The sequence below is a fragment of the Tenebrio molitor genome, chromosome 1, assembly GCF_963966145.1.
Source record: "Tenebrio molitor chromosome 1, icTenMoli1.1, whole genome shotgun sequence".
In the NCBI taxonomy this organism is placed as follows: domain Eukaryota; kingdom Metazoa; phylum Arthropoda; class Insecta; order Coleoptera; family Tenebrionidae; genus Tenebrio; species Tenebrio molitor.
The window spans coordinates 8,741,870-8,768,351 of NC_091046.1; the positions used below are offsets into that span (position 1 = coordinate 8,741,870).

At 34.2% G+C, this 26,482-nt stretch overlaps 1 protein-coding gene across 2 annotated transcripts in view; it reads right to left on the minus strand.

The window, feature by feature from the left end:
• Positions 1-22,317, minus strand: part of mirr (mirror) — a 44,287-nt gene extending 21,970 nt beyond the window's left edge. Inside the window, exon 1 of one of the 2 annotated variants that reach the window (XM_069040409.1) lies at positions 22,193-22,317. In XM_069040409.1, coding sequence (XP_068896510.1) covers positions 22,193-22,201 — 9 coding nt within the window. In that variant the 5' untranslated portion in view covers positions 22,202-22,317. Of the gene's footprint in view, positions 1-9,916; positions 10,431-22,192 lie in introns of those variants that run through there. The other variant, XM_069040406.1, reaches the window with a different exon arrangement.
• Between the last annotated feature and the right edge of the window lie 4,165 nt (positions 22,318-26,482).

The following is a 26,482-nucleotide window of genomic DNA, read 5'->3' on the forward strand; positions in this document are numbered from 1 at the left end:
AAAGAGGTTTATCATCATCTACTAGGTCACAGTTCTTTGCAATACTTATTCTAATGCGCGTTCAAATGAAATCCTGGGCTGAGAAGGCGTTGGAAACCGTCAATTGCTGTGTTTTTTTAAAGCGTAGATTAATTGGAGCATGTTGACAGTTAACCTAAAATTTAGAGCCAAAAAAATCTTTCTTTTTTTCTTTCTTTGTGATGTTTTACATTAAAAATAGGATAACTTAACGATTTCTATTCTCGAAGCAAATATTGGGTGATTCAAAATGATTGTGGCCAAGTATGGCAACTATGTACGAAAATTTATGTGGCAACTGTGTGAATGGGGTAGAGTTGACATTTGTATGACATTTCATAAGCGTGCATTTGATTTTTTCAATTCCATTACACATTGATTTGACAACTTGCAAAATTGCGCGACTATGAACTGTCAAGGAAATGTCAACTCTACCCTACTCACATAGTTGCCATACTTGGCCACAATCATTTTGAATCACCCAATATGTAAGGGCACCCTTTGCTGAAAACAAACATGTTTAATTATCTCCCAATTAAACATAAACATGTCATTCGTGTCAAACGGCGGGAAATTCAAACTTTACATTGTTCTAAACGGTTTAATTTTTCCAACGCCTACTCAGCCCACGATTTCATTTGAACGTGATATTTATATACTGAAGGTATGTTCCACTAAAGTGCTATAGTCTGTTTTTTAATCAAAGAACCACAACACCACAATTCACATCCAAAATAGAGCTGACAACATTGAACACTTTTGACCAAGGGTGAAAAATCTCATCATATAAAAATTGAGGTTATTAGAGAAATTAGTAGGGCAGCATGTGAATACAGCATGTGAATAAAGTTAATAACAACTAATAACAACAAATTTGAGAGTTTAATAAATGTCTCACTTTGTGAGGCATTTTTAATAACACGTTCAAATTTTAAATGCGAGTTTGCGTACTTTCAAGGACATTAAAAAGGACAGGCGATGCTATACCAGCCAACGCCTGTCCAATAGATATCATTAAATTCCCTATATTTAGTAAAATTTTATGTTTGCAAATCCAAATCAACAGGTCATGGTTCTTTGATTAAAAACAGACTCTATGTATGATTGAAACTATCGGCTGTTCATTACCGGTCAAAGTTGGCGTTGAAGAGTCGATTGTGAACGCACTACGGATCAGCTGTTTAAATCTTACCGTTGTTTGTGTTTTTACACGAGTGGTGCGTTCACAATCGACTCTTCAACGCCAACTTTGACCAGAAATTTAAATGAACACCCAATACCATGTCATCGAAAAAAAATCAATCGAGCAAGCCACGACTAGCATTGTTTAGTTAGTTGGCACCACTGGTTTAAACATTGCTACATTCGACGACTGTCAAGGTTCTCTATTAGCGGTTAGAGGACTTAAATATGTTTCATTGACAATAGCAATTTGCAATTTGTTTTATTAAATATTAGGACTAAACTTTTTTGTGAACTATGTTCAAAAAATGTGTGGTGTTTACTACTGTTTCCGTTGATCAGCTGTCAAATGATGGATTCTTAAACGTCATGCATTCAGGGAACAAGCAGTGCTTTGAATTATTTCTTTAGCAAAAGATAGCTCTTTCTGGAACTAACAAACGAGAGTTTGGCTGATTTTATGTATGATATGATTTTATACACATATCTGTAGGAAGTATCAAAGCGTACAACTAAAACGACCACCTGTGTTACAAAACCATTTAAAAAATTAAAACTTTCATTTAAGTGAAATCTAAATGGAATACATATTTCGCAAATTTCTAGTTTTTTGTTTTGTCCGTTTTAGTCCAAACTGTGACAATTATGGAACCAAATTGTAATCTTTAAAAGTCACTACTACCTATCACTTCAATTTTTTTTTAAATAATTCAGTTTTGTAATAATTTTGGTGTATCTACGCTTAAGGGAATTTTAAGTGGAATATTTAAAAAAATTTAAGTTTTCTGGTTTTGTGTTTAATTAATGTTTAATAGGTAACTGTTGACAAATTAAGGAAACCTCTACACGCTGAACGTCCAGCTCCTGTTCAGAAGCAAAATATGATTTTTGAAAACTTTACAACTGGTACCAGACCATTTGAGGTACTTCTGGTGAAATCATTCGAAAGTAAATTACAAATTTTTAATTTAGTCCGGTCACATCTAAAAACAAAATAAAAATTTAAACTGAAGAACCAGATGATATTTAGGAGAATTCTTGAACAGAAATTTAGGTTTGTAATATTTATCAATCAAGAGAAAATGACTTCAACGTTAAATGAAATATTTACTTCATGCATTTTTAGTTCTTTAGATTTATTTACCTTTGCCTCTCTGCTAACAACAACTACTGATAATTTCAGCACAGCGGCGAGAAATAAATTTTGGTCTTCTATGTCAATTTAATATTTCGTCATAGTAATAAAAATTTTCTCTGCTTGTTTATGTCCAGTGTCAACAACATGTAAATAAATAATTCGTTCATTGTCTAGGGTTTTTGTTGAAAACTGTTCAAAATCATAAGACTCTCATTTCATTAATTTAGTAATTGTGTCTATATATCTTACGTTTCATTTCATCAATAAAATTTGACATAACGGCAATTAATGTCACATAACATGTTATAGGTTACGCCAGTTTCACACTAGAGAAAACTTTCCATTGCGTCAAAGAATGACATTGACGACCAAAATGCATTGCTCACCACTGTACATTTGGATTCTGGTTTTAACTGTGTTTTGTTTAATTAAACTTATATAAAATATGAAACATTAATATAAATAATTGTTTAAAAAAGAAATTTGTAATGATTACCTAGTGATCAGTTTGGAGCAATTTCATTTTTATAAAACATAATAAGGATTCTTCAAAATTTTTGTAAACACGATTTTTGGTAATAGAGGTGGAGGTATTTAGCATGGAAATTTTGCATTTAATTTGGTACTAAAACTGTCTGTTGAATTAGATTATGTTTCTCTAAGTTTGAGGTTACAAATAGCGTCAATGTCTAGTGCATTGTTGTCAGTTTTACTAGTTTGCAACCGAAGAATACTCAGAAATCGCGTGAAATTCAGCAACATGTTATGTTCATTTTGATGGGTTCGCATGTCAGGCAGTTTAGTGACGAAAATCAAACAGTGTATCCAACGTTAAAAAATAAATCATGGCCTCCATTATGTCAAAACAACGTGAACGGTGTTTATTTTCAGGATTTTTAATTGGAGAAAAATGCCTTTGCTCCAAGCGAATGACCCATATTTAATTTAAAATTGAACATTGTACAAGCACATACCTAGTAACTGCCGACGACTAATGATCTTATTTAATTGGTCCTTTGTCTAATTAAATTTTCTAACCAAAATATGACTTTTAATGAAGTTACGTTGCCAAAGTACCATATTTTAATTTTGTAACAGTTAATTTTGCATTTTTTAGTTGTGTTTTATTGTTAATTGTTGACAATAGTCCTCAGTTATTTGTTTCATTAAATTTTAAAACCAAAATGCAAAGATGATTAACCAAAATCAACATACCTACCAAGACGCAAAAGTGTACCTATGTAATTTCCGTGAAGATGTCATTTCGCTCTTGCGCAGTTTCCGTTTTGCCTTTTTTTTCATTTGTTGAAACGAAAATGGCGGTGGTAGGTTTGAAGGATTAGAGAAAACCGATTGTTTATTTTGACGGTTTGTGCATTAAAGCGTTAAAGCGTTTAACTGCAACCCGGAAGGTAAAATTTACTGTCTCATAGAAAAGCAGTAAAAACCAATTCGACTGACAAAAGCTAAGCCTAGCGGCAATCCACCGAAATGTCACAAGCAACAATGATCCTTCTCCCGTGTACCTAAGAGGTCGTTTTCTTTATTTGGCATTAAATATAATTCAGCAGATGGTTGAACCCTCCAGCGAGTGTTAGTAACGCCGAATTTCACCCATCAAAATAAATATTAAATCGTTATAAATCACAAGGGCGCACACGTTGAGGCTCCGCGTTCTGGTCGGCTACTTTTCATTTAGGGGAGGCCCTTGATGGATTGTTTTTCGACATATTTTGTGGAAGTAAATTCGATTCGTGTTTATTTACAGCCCCATTACGCCGAATTAATTCCGTTTACTATAATTGTTTAATGTTGCGGCCTCGGGTTCTGGGTCGGCGCTTTCGGACAAAGCGCCCTTAAATTATCGCCGATTTATTAAGAGAACTTTTACCTCAAATATGTTTGCACATGTGCGCCCGCAAAAAACGTCCCCCGAGACCCGAATTAATCAAGAACAAGTTTGGAAACGGCTCTTCGCGATTGGCCGCGATCATAAATATTGAAAGCGATCCGCGATCTTTTTATATTTTAATTAATGGTAACGAGGACGTTTTACAACAAAATGATAATTAATTTTAAAACTGTCTACGTGACATGGTATTAGTGATGGCTTGGCTGTAACCCAGTGGTAACTTTGTTGTTACATTAATTGCTACCGTTTTTCTTGAATTTAATTAATCTAAAATGAAAATGAAGCCGCTTTACAGTTGCTTTTAATTAGGCACCCGAATAATGTTTCCACTTCGAAACGCGTTCACTCCTACGTAAAAACCTCAAAAACACTCGCGCCCAACTTCAAAATCTACAAATCTCCACTCGACACACTTCAAAATCGCCCCATCAAGATCCGCCAATCCGGACCATGGACCCCATGGATTAATTGATTTACGTGCTGCGTTTATATTGCGCTATGTTTACTACTTAAAACGCTCCAATCAGTGTTAACAACTAACGAAACTAATAGCGGATAATTAACCATACGTTTATTACGTTGATTTATATTTATTGTTACTTATAAATCATTAATTCGCGATTTTATCGACAACTTGATTGGCTCTGGAGAGAATTTACAACGCTGCATTAAAATGTTTAACAATAATACAAGCGGAAACAATCCGGCTCAACAAGACGAAGCGCCGACGCACAAGATCAAAGACATTTTTTACATTAGCATGCTGCGAGGTAGTGTAGGAATGGTGTGACGACTCCTATACATATTTAGAACTTTGGAAACTTGTTCTTGACGGTGGTGACAAATTTGAATAAAAAACCGCATAGATGGTATAAACACCACAGTAAATCTATGTATAGCCATTTTAGAGTGAAGTTTATTTCTGTTTAAAAATACTTCGCTCAAGTACAACCATGAGAAACAGATTAGGTAAGTGTAATTTAGTTTCTTACTCACGTACTAAAAACATTATGTGAACAAAATTAACTTGAGCTCATTTATAACACTCACGTCTAACGTAATTGGAAACAAACATTATTGGCAAATTAATTGCGGTTATTAGCACATTTGCAGTTAATAATTTCTTGAAAATCGTCGAGCGGGGATAAACAGGACGAGTGATAACTATCAACTATTTCGGGGCTCCGATTTAATATATCCGTTCAATAAATTTTATTATCGGAGGTCATAATTTCACAGAGAAATTTATCGTCGATCGGTTTAATTTGTATTTTTATTCCACAGATAAAACTTATTTACCACGGATCGTCTATTTTCCGTGGTAGACCTTCCTACAAAAATTCTATTCAAGGGAGTCTCTCCCATTTCAAACAATTTTTGGTAAAGTGTTAGTGGTCTTGGATTTTCTCATGGGCTGTGAGTCATATCTGCGCAAACGACGAATATCGGTCTCAAGTAGGCGCTACAAACCGACCGGAAAACATCGTCATTCGTCTCTAAGAGTAGATGTGTTCCTCCACGTATTAAACCCCCGACGCTAAAGTCGATGTTTTCAGTTTTCATTTACAGACTGGTTTATCGCTCCGCCTTCGCGGAGATATTTCCAAGGTCACAACCCATGAGAGAATCCAACACCTCTACGCCCATTCTTCCCCTTTTTGTTTCTAGTTGCAAAAATTAACTAAATTGCATGTAAAACAAGCAACATTTTTGTTGTGATGTTTATTTTGTAAATAGATTCCATTTTGTGTTAAAAAAATCGAACTTTGAGCACTGACGGTTAATTGTTAAATACACTCTTATTGTAATTATCCAATGTCTTAAAATATTTACAATCATATCAGTCACGTACTGTTGTTCTCTTGCTGCGTAAACACTTCCATGGCAGTACTAGTTACGGTTATCATACCTATTACCATTTCACTACACTGTCATTGTAATAATTGTAGTTAACTATAATGTCTACCGTTGTAATAATCTTCTTTTGATATGGAACAATTCCGTTAGTAAGTTTTCCAAAATTTCAATCTATCCAAGACAACTTTATTAAATTCCTTTCGTTAGTTTAACAAGCTTTAGGGGCGCCGCTCTGTATACATATAATGATATAGGCCTACTTCACAAATTGTTCTGACAGAATCACTCCGAGGCACATTTATTCATGTAGGTATGTTTTTTTCCCGCTTTTATCCAACGATTTTTTCGGAATCGTAATAAGCATAATATATCAACGTAGGCTTATCAGCATTTCGATCGCAGGAAATGCTTTTTAAACGCGTTAGTTACAATAATACCTGACGTGAAACCTAACTCGCCACAGCTGCATTATTTTAATTTCTTGTTCTGTCCTAATTATTAATAAATTTAGCAACCCAGCAAAGTTCTTTGGGACATCTTCATAAATAATTAATGGGTCGATGGTCGTCGAACAATTGTCGCATTCTTTTCGCAATTTGCGACGCTTCGGCAATCACAAACCAAACTGCGTTCTGGAATTGTTCATTTTTAATTGCATTAATAACCGGAAAGGATTATGACTCGAGACTTCACCGGTTAATTGGTACAGATTGACAAGCACCTCGGGGTGGAACGCATCAATTCGAGTAGCTAATGGTGATCGTTGATGAGTTGTTGATCTGGAGGATAATTTCAGCACGTTTGTGGGCGTTTTGCAGAAGTCTGTCGGAAGTAATGAAACCTTTTCTACCTGACTCATCAACTTACCACTTCTTTCGCCCCGGTGTTCATTCTGCTACTTGATATGCCTTCTATTATCAAAACCGCCCACACTTTCCAGCTTGCTCGCTGATAAACTGTGCCGACAATACACTTCAACTTTTGATGTATTCTCACGAATGTTTACACACGTCACACGTCGCGGCTCTTTGTCGGACCTAATTATGACAATTCGGCTGGAACGAAGATGACTGTCGTTAAAAAATAATAAGTGTTTGCAAATGCGAAATTTATTTATACAGCTTTCGCGGTTTTTTAATTGGACTAATGGCCAAAACAATTTAAAAGTGGAGTCGGGACCAGTACAGATGGCAAATAATTAGGACGAACACGTTTTTCTAGGTTTTTAGGAAACGCAATTTTCTGATCTGCGAGATCGTGTACGCAGGCGCTCGATAAAGGCTGAAAGCTAAACATCTGCAGTTCTAAACCGGTTTCGACAGCATACGAAATTAATATTTTCCAGTAGGAAAACCTACGATCATCATGGAAAAATGCACTTTTGTCGTGGTTTAATGACGATAAACCTGATATTTGTCCACAGCGTCTAGAACTGGAAGTTTATATATAATTTCCAACTCTGCGCATGCGCGTCTCGTTGTGTAAAATGACAAGTAAACCTAAACTTTCATTTTTGTTGGTAATGTTCATTTAAAAAATCAATCCGCAATTAGTTATTCAATACATCGTTGAAAAATTCTAGTTGGTGTAACACGTGCGAAAGGATTCATTTCTCACTTACTTGTTCATACTCGTGAGATATTGGCACTTTTCCGCATTCATTGGAGAATATACTATTGCTTATTCAAAGGATTGTGAAATTGTGTAGTCAGTGCTTCAATTGGTTTTTAAAATTTCTCACGACTGCTAAATTTGATCATAAATTTACCTATTGGAAAAAATATTTTTAATATCCACACAAAATATCTATCTTTTCCGAATGGATATATACAGAAAGACTGTAGTATCTGTAACAATTTTAATTTGACATTCTCTCAACATGTAAGACTGTACTGGGTGTTTGTATTAGTATTAGGTAGGTATTATTAGACGTAGCATTTACCATTTCATCATACAATTAGTAATATAATAATATAGTGCAATAAATACATCACTGTGTTCATTTTTACTCTAAGCTTAATAGTAAAAACAACAAAATTTGGATGTTGCCAGTTGGGTTTTGATCCAATCTCACAGAACTGGAATAAAAATTTTAAAATAAGTCGTTGTAAAGTGATTATGATGATGAAAAATGAAAAGATATCAAAAACGAGAATAAATATTGAAATTTTCAAAAACATAATTGTAAAGAAGTAAACAAAATACCAGTAGATATGTTTATATTGTTTAAAACTGCGTAACTAGGTATAATGCAGCTTACTGTGATAAAAAATATATAACACAAAAAATTTTCTTTCTTTATATTTAAATTAACAAATCTCTAGGTCATCAATGATTTTGCCGAGGAAAATTTTTATCACTTGTTAAACATTCAGACAGAATCTGATAACACTCCGGCATGATTTTACAGCTAGTTTAAACATGTTTTATTTATCTACCAGAGGATATGATTTTTTATAATGCCATTAGCTGTGTCAACTGTCATGACAAATATTTTGCTAGATATAATTTTACGTTCAGTCGGTGTGGCAACATTTACTTTTCAATTTTACATTCAATTGTATTTTTCTAATGAAGTAGCCATTACAACACTTGAACAACATTTTTTTAAATCTTTTTTTGGGACTACTCTGTGAGCAAATACCAAAATTCAGACTCTAATGCGGGAAATTTCAATACACGATTTGACAAATTAAAATGTCTGCATGACAGATGTCAAACAGTGTGCACTTTACTGTCATTGTCAATTACCAATCAACAGAACAAATAACTTAACACAATTGTAATTTGTCAATTCATCTACTGTTAATTTAAAAATGTCTACATAAATTTCTAGGCTCGATTTGACAATTTTGAGTCATTACAATTATTGGATTAAATTTACGCGACTTGTAAACTTACATAAAACATTCTTAGGGTACATAAATGCTTGGAAGTTTTAATTTTATACATCTTAGAAGCAGCATATTTATATTTAGACGCTTTGTGGTAAAATTACACAAAAATATTTGAAACGGTTGAATTGTTAGTGGTGTATGACTTAAAATAGAAATTCTTGGAAATTTGGGTGCAAAATTAAAATAAGACGAAAGTAAATTTACTCATTTTACAAGGTACATTACGCCAAACAAGTTTTTCTGCAGAACAGTTCGAATTGTAAGAATAGATTTTGTAAAATTTATGTGGTCGCTTCCCGATTAAAACTTACACTTGGTAAAAATAAAATTACATGGTTATAAAAAGGAAATGTTACTCTGGCACGTGTCAAATACTAAAAGACATTTTATTGGTACTGTCAATCATCGAATCAAGAAAAGACGGGGTTGTAACTATCGTTTGTCGATTTACTGACTTGATCGGGTCAAAAAATTACAAATTCATATTTCCACTGCCTGGAGGAATAGAAACGAAGAGATCCGATTGGAATTTGGGGATGAAATGAATTTTCAACGACGTCACGAAAGGTCTTTTCGACGGCTTCGAGGAAGAATTTTCTGGTGCGGTGATTAATAATTGAAAAACGAAGGTTGTCCGCAGGTCGATTTGGGGGTGGTAATCGGAAGGTGCAGGTCTGGCGGGTGCGAAATATGTAAATCGCGTGCAAATTTGGAACTGGGGGTCCGGAGCGTTTGCGGGTTTAGCGTAAATTAGCGTGATGGTCGTCGCCTAATTTGGTCGGTCGGTGCATTCGGGGTTAATTACCGGCGCGAAGGGTGTACGTAGGTGGCGTTGCGGGGTGGCCGGCGGCGCGAGTCGGGGGTGAGCGCGCAGGCCACCCGTCGTCGAAGAGCAGAGAAGAGAAAAGGTACCTGAGTATTCGGCGATGCTCGGAAGCCAAACTGGGACATGGTGTGTGTCCCAGTCGCTGGTGCACTCACTGAGTCGTCGCCAAAGGAAGCATGGCTTCCTGCACACCCGCACTAGCACCACCGCGAAGGAGTCGTCGTGGTCACTGCGTTATCCTCGCGTCGGCATCGGCGTCGCCACGTGGCCGCGTCGGCAAAAATCCGGTGGCGGCGCGCTGCGCTACCGTGCGTCGGTTACGTGTCTGCACCAGGTGGTAATTGCGGTCGGCCTGGTCTTCTTCTGGCGGATTTTTGCGATCTGCCCAGTGGGTGGAGCGGAGTGGGGCCGTGGGAGGGGGCTGCGGTCGGAGCGTCTCCGCGGGTCCTGTTTTTGCCACCGACAGAACGCGACTACTGATGTCACGGAATTCTTTTAACGGCGACAAATTGTCGCGATCACACAACACAAGCGCAGTAGTCGCGGCGATCCGGAAAAAATTGTCGCGAGTGGCGGGGCTCCTCCGGGGACCGCGCCGCTCTTTCTGAGATACATTTTTGCGGCCTCCCCTCGGCGGACCGATTCATCCACCACCACTAAAAATCGCGCCCTACTTCTTTTTCGGTCCCCTCCTGCGGCGCATTTTTCCCCTCTGGAGGGCGAGCCGGCGGCGGATTGAAGAGCGCTTCGCCGGGACCGCCTCGCCCCGCCCTCTCGTCTCGCCCAATCCCGGACGCGTGATGGATCGACCGCGTGCACACGCCGGCCGCCGACCGCCGACACTGTTCGCACCTACAGACACCGGCCGACCGCCGCAACGCTGACACGCCGCCACCGACGCGCTCCACGCTCCACGACACCCCCGGCCTTTGTTTTCTTTCCCGACCGCAGATTATTATTTAGGGCGGGCCGCCCCCCACGACACTCGCCTTTTGCCAAATTCACCTCGATTTATTTTTTACTTCCTTTTCCTTGTTGAATCTGATACGAACACGGACGAAACCGGCCGACGGGTGACAGGGGGTGGCCTGTCCCACCATAAAATAAAACTTGGCCGCTTTTAAGATGTCACTGAAGTACACCAATCAAAATATGTATCACTCGACATAACAATCTACATCAACAACACAGGTTTGCGATGAAAATTTTTTTCCATAACTTTATGCAATTGTTATAACTACTGAAATCGTAACTGATTTCTTTTCTACCCTGTCACAATTTTTTCCTAAAATATTTTGCAATAAGCCAATTTACATCCTTTCCCCATTTGATGATATTCAGTTGTTTTTCGCATTTCTATGTTCCATCTTCGTACTTATTCTGTCCATGTGAGGGAACAAACTTAGGAGAATCTAAGAAATGTTCCAGAATAATTAAATCTATAAACACCGTTGACGTTGTTTTGGCATAATGGGAGGCCATAATTTATTTTTTTAACGTTGGACACGCTGTTTGATTTCCGTCACTACGGACCAAAATGAACATAACATGTTGCTGAATTTCCCGCGACGTCTGAGTATTTTTCTATTGCACACTAGTAAAACTGACAACAATGCACTAGACATTGACGCTATTTATAACCTCAAACTTAGAAAAACATAACCTAATTCAACTAAGGTACTATATCTTTAGAAGGTAGCGCCATTCCGCTCCACAATTTTTCGCCTCGAAATTAAAAGAGATGGAATTATCGATAAATCCTGTGAGTGTGACAAAATTGTGGAGCGGAATGGCGCTACCTTCTAAAGATATAGTACCTTAAATTCAACAGGCAGCTTTAGTACCAAATTAAATGCAAAATTTCCATGGCCTCCCATTATGCCAAAACAACGTGAATGCATTTTAGGTTCAAAACACAAATGATTGATATCTAGTGATCTTCTGAAATTATGTACCTATGATAAGTAGGTACTTGGTTAACAAAAAGGGTTTCCTTGTTTCATCTGTGAATGTGATGGCAAGGCCAAGAACTCACAGAACTTCAGAAGGAATGTCTAGTTAGAAATCAGCTGAAACTTGGTGGCAATATCTCTAGAAATTTTTACAGTTTTAAATGGAAATTTTGTTTTCATCATTTTCACTTGTTTTATGTGTCCAAATTAAAATGAATTTCAAAACTTAACCATCTTTTTATTAATTTAAATTCGCAACTAACTATAATTATTATTTGTACATTTTCTAGCAGTAGAAATTAAGAAAAAAATGTCTGAAGTTTGTTTTTATAATTTTCATCGTGAGATAAAATAGGTATGAAATTCAAAATTCTTTAATAATGGGGACAGTAATAATGTCTACTTACTTCTTCTTGGATAAATCCATTTTCTAACCCTATTAATTCATGATCTTATTGTTGTTTACAACAAGTCACTATAATCATGTACATACCTAATCACATTGGGTGGAGATTTGTAAACAGTTAAAAAAATAATTTCTAATGAAATATTGCTGTCGACAGATTACCTATACCTAATGCGGGAATACCTACAAGTTTGTATTTACATACTTATAGTTTAAGTGATTTTACTAGATAGATAACTGAAGAGTGTTCAAAAAAGTTGGCGTCAAATAGCCTGGTACTTGCTTGCTTTTGTTTTCGTTGACGTATGGTGTAGTTTTATCACCTTGTCAAGTTATAGACGTCAAAAGTGATTTATTCAGCGAACAAGCAGTATTGTGAATTATTTCTTTTGGAAAAGCAGGTCATTTCAGAACTACTAACTAGCGAGATTTATCGTGGTGCTACGTGATAGCTTTTAGTCTTTTACTTTAAATTAATGATTTAATTTACAAGAGGATAATGATCAATTATTTTGAACGCTCGTTACAATCATTATTAATGTGTAGGTACCTAATTAATGAACTCACTGTGCTAGATTTTTTGAATTAAACGTTAATTTGAAATACGTAATGCAGTTTACATTAAGAAATTAAAAATAACATTAGTTATAGTATAGTTAGTTGGTCTTCAGAGTCATTACCAGGAATACAGAAGTAGATACCTACATCTTTTTTTTAATTAACACATCTGTAGGTACCTATAATTACATTTTTTTCCCTTAAATTTCTTAAAATATATGTAGCTTGTTAAAATGTAAACGTGTAATTTAATAATTATTGTGACCGTGTTTTTATCAGTTTATCAAACATAATTAAATAAATATTCTATAAGCCACACAGTCTCTACACTTAATTTAATCTGGCCCATTTTCTCTATGTTTTAATTGGAAAATTTGATTTACCTACAAATATCCACTTGCATATTTCATTTTTTATCATGAAAAGAAAATACCAATTCGGCTCTTATCTTATGATTTAGGTTTGATGGTGTTTCCCAGAAGCAATTCAAGAATTACATACTTCGTTCGGAAAATCAATTCTGAAAGGTGACAATTTAATTAAATTTCACTCTGCCAAATGCAAACTTTTATTGCTTAGTAAGTACACCGCAAATTACCATGTCCTATTATTAAGTCCAATTTTTGTAAAATACCGAATTTATGAAGCTTTGTTGTTGCTTATTTTCTCTAAGATACTCGTAAGTCCCTCACAGTTATTGGCAACGATGTATTTTTACAGAATTGCACGATTTCACACTGAATAAATGAAGTTATAAAATGAATAAGTATGTACTACCCCGTATTTGTTAAACATGAACACAAATAATAATTTATCCTGAGGAATGTGTTGTCAGACAATCACAAATAAAATCGGTAATAATTAATTTACATTTTTACACTCTTACAAGCAAACTTTGTTGTGTAATTACAATTTTAAATTCAGATTAGTTTCCATATCGGGCAATTCACCTGCTTATTTAGCACATAAATAGCGAAACAGATTACAGGTACGTAGTGCAAAATGTAAACTTCTGCGACATATTTTATATTCTTGGACTACATTTACATACAGTAGTTGTAAATGAATATGATAATGTCGGTTGCTTCGACAGTTGTGTAACAAATAACAGCATAATTTAAATTTTTTGTCGAGAGTCACACTCAAATAAGCTCAGTTCCATATAATTAATTCTGTAATACTTTACAGAGATAAATCTATTTTAGGAGACTATTTTCATAGAACTCCTCAAGTGAAACATAAAATAATTTTGATAATTAATTCCTGGGTAGATAGAGTTCCAAAAATTACACATAAAATTGTGTTCAGCTCAATTGGGTGACCTCAGAGAGCCTTGATAATGTGTCTTCCAAAACAAATGCACTTGACAGATAAAGTCAAGTGAAGATATCTTTGACCATGTAACTATGTAAACATTTTTGTAAAATTCTGGTGCAGTAAAATACCTATTTCAAAATTGGCATATTTTGTTTTGTAAAATAATAGTTTTCGTGCATGTGCATTAAGTCCACGTTTACACACGCGAGCGCAGCAAGGAAATAAGGACTTTGTTAACTTGTTCTGTTGTTTATTTTAAGAAATTCGATGGAAATCAATCAGTACTGTAAGAGGGGATGGTTCATCAATTTACACATTTGGTGTATCGAACTAAAGTACAGATGTTCTTTTTGTTGCTCCTAGAACAATTCCTATTCCTCCATCACTACTATTTCATCGTCCACAAAAGTACTACAATAACACCTATAATTATGTAAACAAAAACTAATCTTTAAAAAACTGTTTCGAATTATATGTATTTCATAGAAAATGAATGTAGCCACCACTGAAGTACCCGAGACAAGACATAAAGCACGGTAGTACCGACAAACATCAGGATTAATTTATGTTTTGTTTGGGCCCAACAACTATGTCATACTTTGAAAGTTAAATCGTGGTACCCAACTTTATCTTCTTGTTAACAAGTTATTAACTTATTACCAAAGTGTTAAGGGTTGAAACGTTAACGTACTACTACAGTATTTGGATAAATAGTCACAAAATATTCTTAGAACCTGTTGATCCGGGACTATTTATGCTGTCTACAAGTCTTAAAAACAGTGTGTGGTACTGACAGACCAAATGTTACATACTTTTGTTATTATGTGTAGTTGCAGCTGTCTGGTGGAAGTAAACATTTGTAGGTAGGTACCGCCGATTCTGGTACGGTACTGTTTTTGCTGTTAAAAAGGATACCGCAGTACCGCAGAGAGAACGATAGGTAAGATTGTTGTTACGTTTGGTGCAACTTAGCTTACGGTCGAAAAATCTTAATAGTTGCGTTAATTAAAAGCGAGGCAAATTCAGCCTCTCAGAAATGGAGTTAAACCGTTCGTGCAGCGTCGGCTTCTCAGTTCATCGAACGGCCTAAACACGGGCAATCTGCAGAACGGCTCGCGATACGTGAGAAACTGAGATTAAAGCTGAGAAGTGGTGGTTCGCTATCCGTTGCGTTATGTTTACGTATGTAGGTTCTCATGAACGGTAATAAATAAGTTCGAGCGATAGCCGCGATAATCGTCATCCGATGGCAGCACCGTGCAACCGTCGCGGTTCCGTTTCACGGTGGGGGTAAGAGCGGTGTCGCAGAATGGGGGTATATCGTTTTTCTTCTTTACCTAGTTAGCGGAACCGCCGCTTAGCGTCGTACGCTAGAACGACCTCAACAACTCGACACGCTCTCCAACTTGATAGAACATTGTCAGATGTGCGATCTACTTCATGCTCAAGTTTTAACATTAATCTTTGGAAGATTGATGAGCTTACCCGCGCGCTCGCCTCTCGACGACGATGCGCTGTTATTTCAGACGGGGTCGATGAAGAAATTGTTATCGCACGCCGGATGATCCTGAACGTGAAATGTTGACGCACGGTTTGTTGCTATGTTTGTTGTGTTTTGGAAAGTAGGCAACCAAAAAAACGCCGAGTACCTGTGTTGCTAATACGTGTAGAAAAACTAATTCGACTGAGAGCTGCGTCTCGACTATTTCTTTTCCTATAAATTGGCAAATGAAGCATTCTAATGCGTCTCTTGTTAATGAAAATATGGACGTGCTGAATAACTATAACAATTGTTTACTTGTTTAAATAAAATAATAAATAACATTATTTTTGAAGGAAATAACTTTGTTACAACCAATATTCACCTAAAATGTTTCTTGTCCGATTATAATTCTTTCTCGTTACTAGGTACATACATACTTATATACAGTGTGGAAACTACTTATGGAATAAATTCAGTAATTTCAAAACTAAAGACATTTGTCGAAAACGCTGAAACAGGTCAATTTTTATTACTCATAGTGCTTATTTTAAGTTACTTCACTTGTTCATGACGTTATCCATTTTTGAGCTATTACGTCATCACCAATTTTTTTAAATGGCAACCCCCACTTTTTTGTCCTCTTACTGATAGACCTTCTTACTACCTAAACGATGAATAAAAAAAATTGGTACCTTACATAACACTTTTTTTGAGAAAATGACAAATTTTACTTCAAAAATTTAATTTAATTTTGAATGTAAAAAATCTAATTGACCTCAAACAAAAACAAACAAACATCTAAGGTTAACAATAAAATGTAACGCAAATGTTGAAATTGCTCCCCGCCAACTATTTACCACTCACAGTGTAAACATTGTACACCGCGCTCAATAATGTTAGGGCTAATTTGTTCCATTTCAGCGCGAATTCTGTGTCGTAAATCTTCTAAATTGTTTGGTCTATTGTAGTAAATCCTCGATTTTAAATAACCACATAGAAAAAAAATTAAATACATAAAAAATTAAATTAAAGTTTTGAAGTAAAATTTGTCATTTTCTCAAAAAAATGTTTATGTAAGTTAACAAATTTTTTAATTCATGGTTTAGGTAGTACGCAGGTCTATCAGAAACAGAAAAAAAAAGTGGGGTTGTCATTTAAAAAAATTGGTGATGACGTCATAGCTCAAAAATGGATGACGTCATGAGCAAGTGAAGTAACTTAAAATAAGTATTACGAGAAATAAAAATTGACTTGTTTCAGCGTTTTCGACAAATGTCATTGGTATTGAAATTATCGAATTTATTCCATAAGTAATTTCCACACTGTATAAAGAAAACTACTGTCAAGAATGCAAAAAAATTAAAATCAAATTGGTGCCTATAAACATTTTTGGATCGTACCTATTTATTTCACCAAATTGCTGGTGTTTATTGTTTTTATTTGAATTTAAATTAAAAACAGGTATGACATTCTATGACAAAAATGTTAAATCTATGTTTTACATATTTTTTAAAATATTACAAAATCTACTTTATAAATACATACATACAGGATTATTCACGTAAGATGACGAGCCTAACCAGGTAAAAATGCAACCCAAAAGACAATTCACAAAGCAATCTCGATCCCTATTACATTATCCGGCATTATCATAATGCAGATAAAACAAATGCAGTTTTCAACGTCAACCTAATAAATGTCAAGTTCTGACAGAAAAATACCTCTCTCAACAAATTATGATTTAATAATAATAATAAGCAATTAAAATCACAAAAATAATGAGTAAGTAGGATCATATCGGTTCTGTCATCGTTCGAAAACCTTTTCAAATACTAAATATGAACGAAAAATGCAATGACAGATATATCTTTCAAATTAATAGAATACCTACTTGGATTCCTGATTTAATTTTTAAATACTAAAACACAATGAATGCTTTGTAAAGTGTATTTTGGGTTGCATTTTTATCTGGTCAGGCTCATCATCTTACGTGAATAACCCTGTATGTACTTAATCGTCAACACGAATATTTAATATTTCAACTGTAAAATAGACGGTCTCTCAGAAGTGGCAGACCAAAATGAACTAGGCAAAAATGAATAGGGAATTTTTCCTATTTTAATTTTTTATAAATACCGTTTAAAATTTGTAATGAAATGTGTTACAAATATATTAATTAATTAAATGTAATGTTTCAAGTACTTGTAACATTTTAAATTTATCTTGTGTTGAAGAATACGTGGGAGGATTGGGGCAATTATTATGCTTTCCAAGAAAAATTGTGGAATTCCCTATTCATTTTTGCCTAATTTAATACGATGAATTAATCATCTTCTGGGAATAATAGGAAAAATGTTCAAAAAAATATATCTTAAATAGTGATTAGGAAAGAAGCAATTTAAACTGACTAATCCTGTTGTTGATTACCTATACCTATAGATTAGTTTTCCTGCTTTATTTGTAACTATGGACGTATTTCAAATGATGCATTATTCATTGTTGGGTATCCGCATTGTTTGTGCAATGACGGGTTTTCAGGTTATAGTATTTGACATAAAAACTTTTGACCACACAAACGACAATTTATTTAAGAGTAACAAAAGACACCAAACTCAATACTCCTGAGCAGCAACTGTGGCACTCTCATCACACTGTCCATATGTATAAGACAAACATATCAAAATATTCTGAAGAAGTAAACATTGAGCGTTTTTAATGAGTTTTGTAATAGTCAGAAATAATTTATTATCACATAATATTCAATTATTATGTCTTTGCAACAATCAAATTTGTTTCGATAGTGACTAATATAATTTTTTAAGGTAATTTTATATCTATACGCGATTGGTCAATTAAAAACGTTCTTATTTTAAAATCCAGTGAGGATGGATTTTTAAAACTATTTTTCCTATTATTCCCAGAAGATAACGATTTCACCGTATTATTTTGGTCCGCCAGTTCTGATAGACCCTCTATATTCCACGTACCTAAAACAACATTTGAAAATCACTTAATGCACACAAAAAAAGAAACAATATACAGCCTGTTCCAAAACTGCCTCCCCATAGAAAACCGCAAAAGAGACTATCCAAGATGACCAAAATAAGTTTACCTGTAGCTCACATAATCGAGTTATAAAGTTTTCAATTTCCCAATTCTAGAAGCTCATCCTCAGGTATTACTAAAAAATCGGACAAATTGCTAGACAGCAAAAATAATTATTGATGTCGCAACAATCAGCGAATTTTGACTTCGAAACGGCGACGCAAAATTTCTGTCATCCTACCTTGATGGTGCTCACCTCTGATTGATCAAGTTTAGGATATCTTTTCTCGATTATCGCTTGAGATAGAACTTTTTTTCTTTAAAATTCAAATTATCACATTTACTCAAATACTTCCTTCTTTCTCTGGGGAGGCAGATCTAGGCGCCCTGTATAATTTAAAATAATTGAACAATTGAAACAGGTTTGTCAAATTTATATAATTTTAATAGAAATTAGGCGAATGAGGCTATACAGTGTAAAAAAATGTAAAATTAATGAATTATTGAAATAAAATGAAAATGTTTTTTCGGTGAAATGTCAATAAGAGGATGGATGTTGTGAACTAAGTGGCAGTTTATGGTAATTTAGAAACTTCTCTTATATTAGGGTGTCCAGAAAGTATAGAGCGTTTTTTAGAAAAATAGATAAAAATAAATAAATATCTATTATGTAGGGTAATTCCGGGGGAGTTGCCCCAGCGGGAGAGATGGCAAAAGGCTTAAACTCGGCTATGTATTAACAGATATGGCTGCATGTGTTACAGGTGATTAGTTAGTTTGACGTGACAATAAGTTGCGGTGTGTGGTGTGGAAAAATCCTCAAGTAAGGTAAGTTATCATGTTTACTGCTTTGTAAGTAGGCTTGAAAATATGTATTTGGATACTGACTCTAAAGCTTCTATTTTGTCAATGCATTTAGGTAGAGTGGTAATGTTTTTGACATTTAAGAAGCAAATGTAAGGTTATGTAACGGGCTATATTTCAATGCATTAGGACGCATAGTTTCTTTAATGTAAGGTGGGGCATCACACCCGTTCTTTGGGATAGATGGCACAACGTAACTCGGGTGAGATGGCTTACGATATGCACTAATATTCAGAAATATGATCATAAATATGTTTGTGATATGGGAGACATACCTAATATTTATTTTCATGTTTTTGCTTCAGATGCCAACCAAATACATAAGAAAATCAGGTTCGACCAGAGGTTCCTGGTCGGAAGATGCCCTTCAACGTGCAATAGGAGCAATAAGAAATAACATGGGAATAAATGTGTTTAGCTTCTAAAACATTCAAATTCCTTCAAGGACATTATGGAAAGCATTGCCGTAAGATGCCGTAAGACATTTTTGTATGCTCCTGTTTATACCAAACAATTGAATTTAGTTTGTGCCATCTATCCCTGACAGGTTGGGATAGATGGCAAAATACATTTTTTTTAAATTGATTTATTTTTTTGTTATATGAGTTATAGTTTAACTTGTTTGTATTGGTAAACTTTAAATAAACGTTACTCCATCCACTACATCGCTTTTTTTGGATATAAAAATTAAACATTTTCGAAAAAAATATATTTTTCCAATTGTGGGGCATCTCTCCCGGACTTACCCTACTTAAAAAATTAAACTAAATACATATTCGTCGTTATTGTCAATGACTTCCGACCATCTTTGTCCCAAAAGCTCAATTCCACAACGATAGACGTCCCGAACGATTCTGATCTTTAAGACCACTTTAAGACCCACTCAGAAATTTCGCAAACCATCGCCGCCGACAAGTAGACTCTTTTACCGTCCCCGCACCTTCAATTCTGCATGTATTTCTTGTGGCTACTGCCGCTGAATGTCCACATTTAAACTGATATAACATTAAATTACGTTTTTCCATGTAAACAATCAATTACCAAAACGTAGCCAATTGAAAATTATTTAACTGAGAAACGTCAAATTGTTTATGGACAAGTGTACTTCATATTTTAAAAAACTAACAAAAATTACCATGATTTTACATTTAATATTTTATATCGTGAAACAAAACACCACAAAAACGCTCAGAACTTTCTGGACACCCTAATACAAAGTGGCTACGAAAATTAGAGTCACTTTTCTTCATATTGCCAAGAGACGTCGCTTTTACAAAAAATTTGAGGATAAAAAATGTTTAATGAAATGGCAACATCGAATTCAATATTTTGTGTAATTGTCACTATTTTAAACAATTGTCAATGTCACTGCCAATTTAAAATTCTGAATTTTAATATTGAGCAGCGGATAACTATCATAAAATTGTATTATCCTGGTAAAGAAGGTCGTTTTGACAGAACAGCAGCTGTAAGAGCGCAGGATCATTAGCGTGCAACATATTCTAATAGGCATTTAATTTTTAAGGTTTCTGTTATTAATAAATTACATCATTTTCTCATCATTTGATTGTTGTGTCTTGCAATACAAAAACACAATTCTTTAACAAACCAATTAAATTTTTATAATTTTGCTGCATTAAACTCCCTTTCATTCAAAATTAAATGTTAGATGCAGCCAATGTAAATGCACTTTACATGAAAAAAGTGTGGTAGAAGGCATTGTAGGTACAAAAAAAATATCCAAAACGTATCTAAGTAGAATTGTTAAATTTTTTTTGAAATGCCTTCTTAGCATTATTCAAATGACTGATAAATGATAAATGAGTTGTACAGTGTGAACATAAAGTTTGGCACAAAATTCATAATAGCGCTATGTGATGTTTTTAAGAAAATCGCTCGGACACGTCGATTTTATTTCGAAAAATACCATCCTGTGACGTGCAATTTATTTAAGTGACGTCATTGATTTTTGCGCAAATTAAAAAAATTCTTTCGTGGAATTGTCATGCCGAATACAACTCGATGGTACGAAATTGCGGGAAATTTTCTCCTCATTTTACTCATCTTTGTTTCTTAGACATTTTTCACTCATTCGCTACGCTCACTCGTGGTAAATTGTCGTCGAAACAAATACTCGTATAATGAGATCGAAAATTTCCGGCAATTTCGTATCCTCTCGTTGTTTTATTACTAATGATAGTTTTATTAGATTTGTTCACGCAAAATTTTCTGCAAGAATCAGCTGTACCTCCATGTACACTTCTATTAAAAAAAAAAGCGTACACGAATTGAGGGCTACTGTAACTGGGGATAAAATTAATTAATCGTTTCCAAGACAACGTATTATTGACATTTTGTATGTATGTCAAATGTGTGTTTTTCATAAATTTTTAAATTATTGTTAGATTGTTGAGAGTTGCCTTTTTCGATAAATTTGTGAATAAAAGTTTGAATTGTGTTTGTAGTAATTGGTAATACTGGTCTAATAAATAAGGCAAAACATTTATACACATTAAAATCTTTGAAGAATACATCGATCAAATCCAGCTATCATCACGGGTTTTGTTGCAGGTTTCTAAGTAACAACAATTAAAAGATAGGTTTACGATATGGCAATCTAGCTTCAAAATTTTGCTCACTACTTGTACGCATTTTTTTTGAATAGAAGTGTATATTCTTGTTGTTTCGATATGATAATTATTATTTTAAACAAAAATAAAAAAATCAGTTTAAATACCTGCGTCATTGCATTAATGTTGCTGTTGAAGACGTAGTTTGTGACAAAATCTTCAGGTAGTTGTAAAGCACAGAACAGTAACTGCAAACGATTAACTAACACTGTAATGAAGAAATTACACCGCTGCACACGTATGGTTTTAATAATAAAGTGCTTCGTAATAATCAACCATGCAGGTACTTAATAATGCGATAATAAGTGCTAATAACCTTATGGTCTACTACACTGTAGACTATTATCTACTGTTTTAATTTCCAGTGTGTCAACTAATATGAAATATTAATACGCTATTGTCGTTGATGTTCACAACAGCATTCATTAATTTAACAAATGAAAAATTTACAAAATGTTTAAAAACGTATTGTTTTGCTGCATTGTATCAATTAACAATAACATGAGTGCACGTGTTTCTGTTATGATTACTTATTAAAAATTTATTGTGTATTCATTAACCGAGTGAGTTGTAAAAATTAAAAGGGAAATGAAAATTGCTGTTAATAAGTGTGGTTGTTAATAGAGGAGACGTTTTATTTTAAATAAATTTCAACAAAAACATTAAAATTTCAGGAGAAAGTTAATTGATTATTCGATACTGGTCTTATTTGACTTGCTGAATTGGTGTATTTAGATTTTTGAAACAATGGAAGAGAAAGTAAAGGAGAGGGAAAATAGACACATTGCAAAAAATTGGTCACACTGAATTGAGTCATCCTCGAACTATTATTAGAAGAAGTAGTTCTTGACTATTTTTCAAAAACAGAATATGTAATTGTCATTTAGTATTACAAAATTTATTTTTTTTAAATCTACTTATAGTAGTTCATTTACAAATATTCATGTAGGTACCTTTTCTATAATTGATTCAAAAAATTGATATTCACAGTTATCCATGCGTGAAGTGGGTCATTTTCCTACGTGTATTTTTTTTACATTGTTAGTACTATAGTACCTACTATAGAAATTTTTTTGTACATAACAGTGTGTGAAATGCGATTTCACGCACATAACCTTTTCTGTTTTTCACTTCACGCACTGTTTTTTATTAGTTTTAGTTACCTAACAACATGGTCACTGGTTGATATACTTGAATTTTAAAATTTAGTTTTGAAAGCAATTATAGAAATAACATTTGTTGGCATAGTGTAGACTCGAAAATGGAAATAAAAATACTTTCAAGACAGGGTTATTATAAATGATTATATGTAGTCGAAGCAGGCCATGCCCATGTTATGAAATTTTTGCCGCTTTCATGTGAACTGTCAGTTATTGTCACTGTCGTTTTTTATTTATTTTTTTTTTAAATTAACGATTGAATCCAAAAATATTGAGTTGTTTTGCAACCAATTCTAAAAATATTGAGTTATTTTGTACCCAATAACTCCTGTGTGCGAATGGTGTGTACTCACTTATTCACATCATTTTGATGTCTTTTATATGGAACGGCAACCATACATTTTACATTCAGTTTTGACGCCAACTTGGACTACAATCATTTATAATAACCCTGTATAAAGCTGCGTCCCAACCAAACGCGTCGTCCGTCGACTGAATGCTAGATGTGAGGGTGAGAGACACGACGTTCTGAGATAGAGATAGGGCGCAATAATAATAATAATACTTAATATGTGTTAACAATAATAATATTTTTTTATGCGTTACTACGTTACCACCTATAGCTTATGACGTAAAAAAATGAATCATTGTTAAAATTGATACATTATGTATGTATTGAACTAGCACAAACAATACAACTTAGAAAAATACCTACATAGATAACAATAACAATTTAAAAAGTAGGTAGTATTATTTTTTAGAATCAGCTTGAAATAGATATTATGTATTAACAATTTCAGTAATCATAAAATTACATAAAATACCAACTTCAAGCATTAGCAATTGCAGTGATTACGAAATAAGTAACTTAAATTTATCGAGTTTTGTAGTAGAAAACAGTAAGGCTGACGCCAGCAGTAAAGTTGGTACAATGAATACGAAGAGAACAGAGCGCTTTTAATGGACGAACGTGCATTTTGCTTTGACGTATCGTTATTCCGTGGATTGTTGTTTTCCGCGTTTTCCATCTACACAAGCACAAATGTTTCGCGCGGTTCGGTAAAGCGAAACGCGTTTGGTCTGGACGCACCTTAAGAGAAACTGAAAACTGAAATTGGAGAAACACGCATTGAAACCTATTTGAAATCTATGTACCAGAAAAAATAGATAGCACTCGCATGTCTACGAAGGTATCTAAAAATATGTACGGGGTAACGAGTGTTAAAAAAATTATTCTCACGCGGGCCGTGTTTTTCTTCTTCTTTTACAAATGCTGGTCGTCTTTTTAGTTGGTATGCTTTGACATTTATTTCAAATACATAATAAATAAAAACCATCATGTATAGCATTAAGAAAGAGGGAAACTCCTTCCTTGCTTAGTTCCAAAAGGAACTGTTTTTTTGCAAAACAAACTGCTAGTTTGGTGAATCAATGACGTTTGATATTTACTTTTTGATAACTGATGAAGCTACAGCGTGAGCAACAATAATTACTGAGTTGGCAATAAAACAGGTGACTTTTATGTTATGTTTGTTTATCAATAAAAGATTACAAAATCAAGACGTTTAAATTTGAAATTTATGTCAGCTGTCTATAATGACAATAAAACAAACGAAAATAGATACAATTCAAGGTCTTTCCAATTTCAAGTAATTTTTTTAATTGCCAACTGAAACAGTTATTGTTGCTCACGCGGTAGTATTAAGACACCTAAAATTTTTGGAACGCTGTTTACTTACCCTTGATATACCTATATTTTTATGGTACTATGCCGGCCAAAAAATTTTGGCCGTTATTGTCTGTCAACTCAAAAAAAAAAATTTGTAATCGGTACTTTATTGTCATCATGATTACCGTCTTGATTATGAATGTTATTTTTTGGGTGGTAAATTTCAAAACTCAAAATTATTTTGTCATTTCTACTACACAGAACGTTTACCTCAGGTTATCTATGTACGATTGCTCTAATTTTGTTTATTCATGTCGGATTTTTGGAATATCTGAGCTTCAAACAGTTTAAATTGATTGTCAAAATGACAAGAATCGAAAGTGGGGTTACGATTCCTAAAGGTTTATTTACACTTTACTTGAATGTCAAGAAAGTGACGGCCAAAATTTTTTGGCCGCCATAGTACCTATCTTTGTTCCACAAGATTCGTACAGAATTATAGAACTTCTCAAGTTTCTGCAAAAGGATTCAAGAATGAAATATTTATTCCTCTATTAAATCTACAGTTCTTTGCCTTTGATACTTACATTGATAAGTTCTCAGTTTGAGATATCTACTTAGTATATGGCCTTAAATACTTCAACATCTTAAAAAAAACCTCTATATTAGTTCGCAAAACACACTCCCAAAGCACTTACTATCATTTTATTTGAAGTAGGGGAACGGTTCCAAAGAGACTTCATTGTTTTCACTCTTAGTCGTTTTGGTTTAGTATTTTCAGTAATAAAGATGCAATCAGTAAATATAAAAAAGCTCTTCGAAGTTAGAAAGTTAGAGAAACAAAATTTTGACAAACATCATTTAAACTATGGGAACTAGAGAATGCGGCAAAAGGGCATCTTTGTCTGATAATGAAAGGTTGATTCAACTTTGATATTTTCTGGAGTGGACGCAGACATGAGTCTTTCAAAACGGTGTTTATTTCCTGTGTTCTTCTTTTCTTAAAATTCGCAACCCAATTTTTATGGTGGTATGGAAAGAACATTGATCCTTCAATGTATTCAGCATATCTGCATAAAATTACTTGTCGAACAATTCTTTCAAAAATGGGTACCGACTAGTACTCCATTTCATCGAAATTAAATTTTTTATCTCTCTTCATTGAGCATTCACATTAGCAAAACACTTGTTCTAAGTAGATTATCAGTACTCCTTCGTGTATTTATCTATGTTCACTTTAATACAGAAGCCAAATAATTTCCCGAAATTAAAGAAAATTTTCGGAAGTAATAAATACCACTAGTGCTTAAAAATTACGCATAACTTTCATGAAAGCTTGTTGTTAATAATTCTACGAGTTCGAAGAACGAGTGGAATTAGACAAGTTTAAATGGAAATTATCCGGTTAATTTTTAAGCACAAGTGGTATTTAGGGAGAATATTTCTCGAATAAAAATACAGAATACTTGAAACCAATATTTCTCTGGATTAAATGTGTAGTTTTTTTCGGCGCAAAATGACATAAACTGTCTCCAGACACTGTTCTTGCTCTTTTCCGTGTTTTTGGG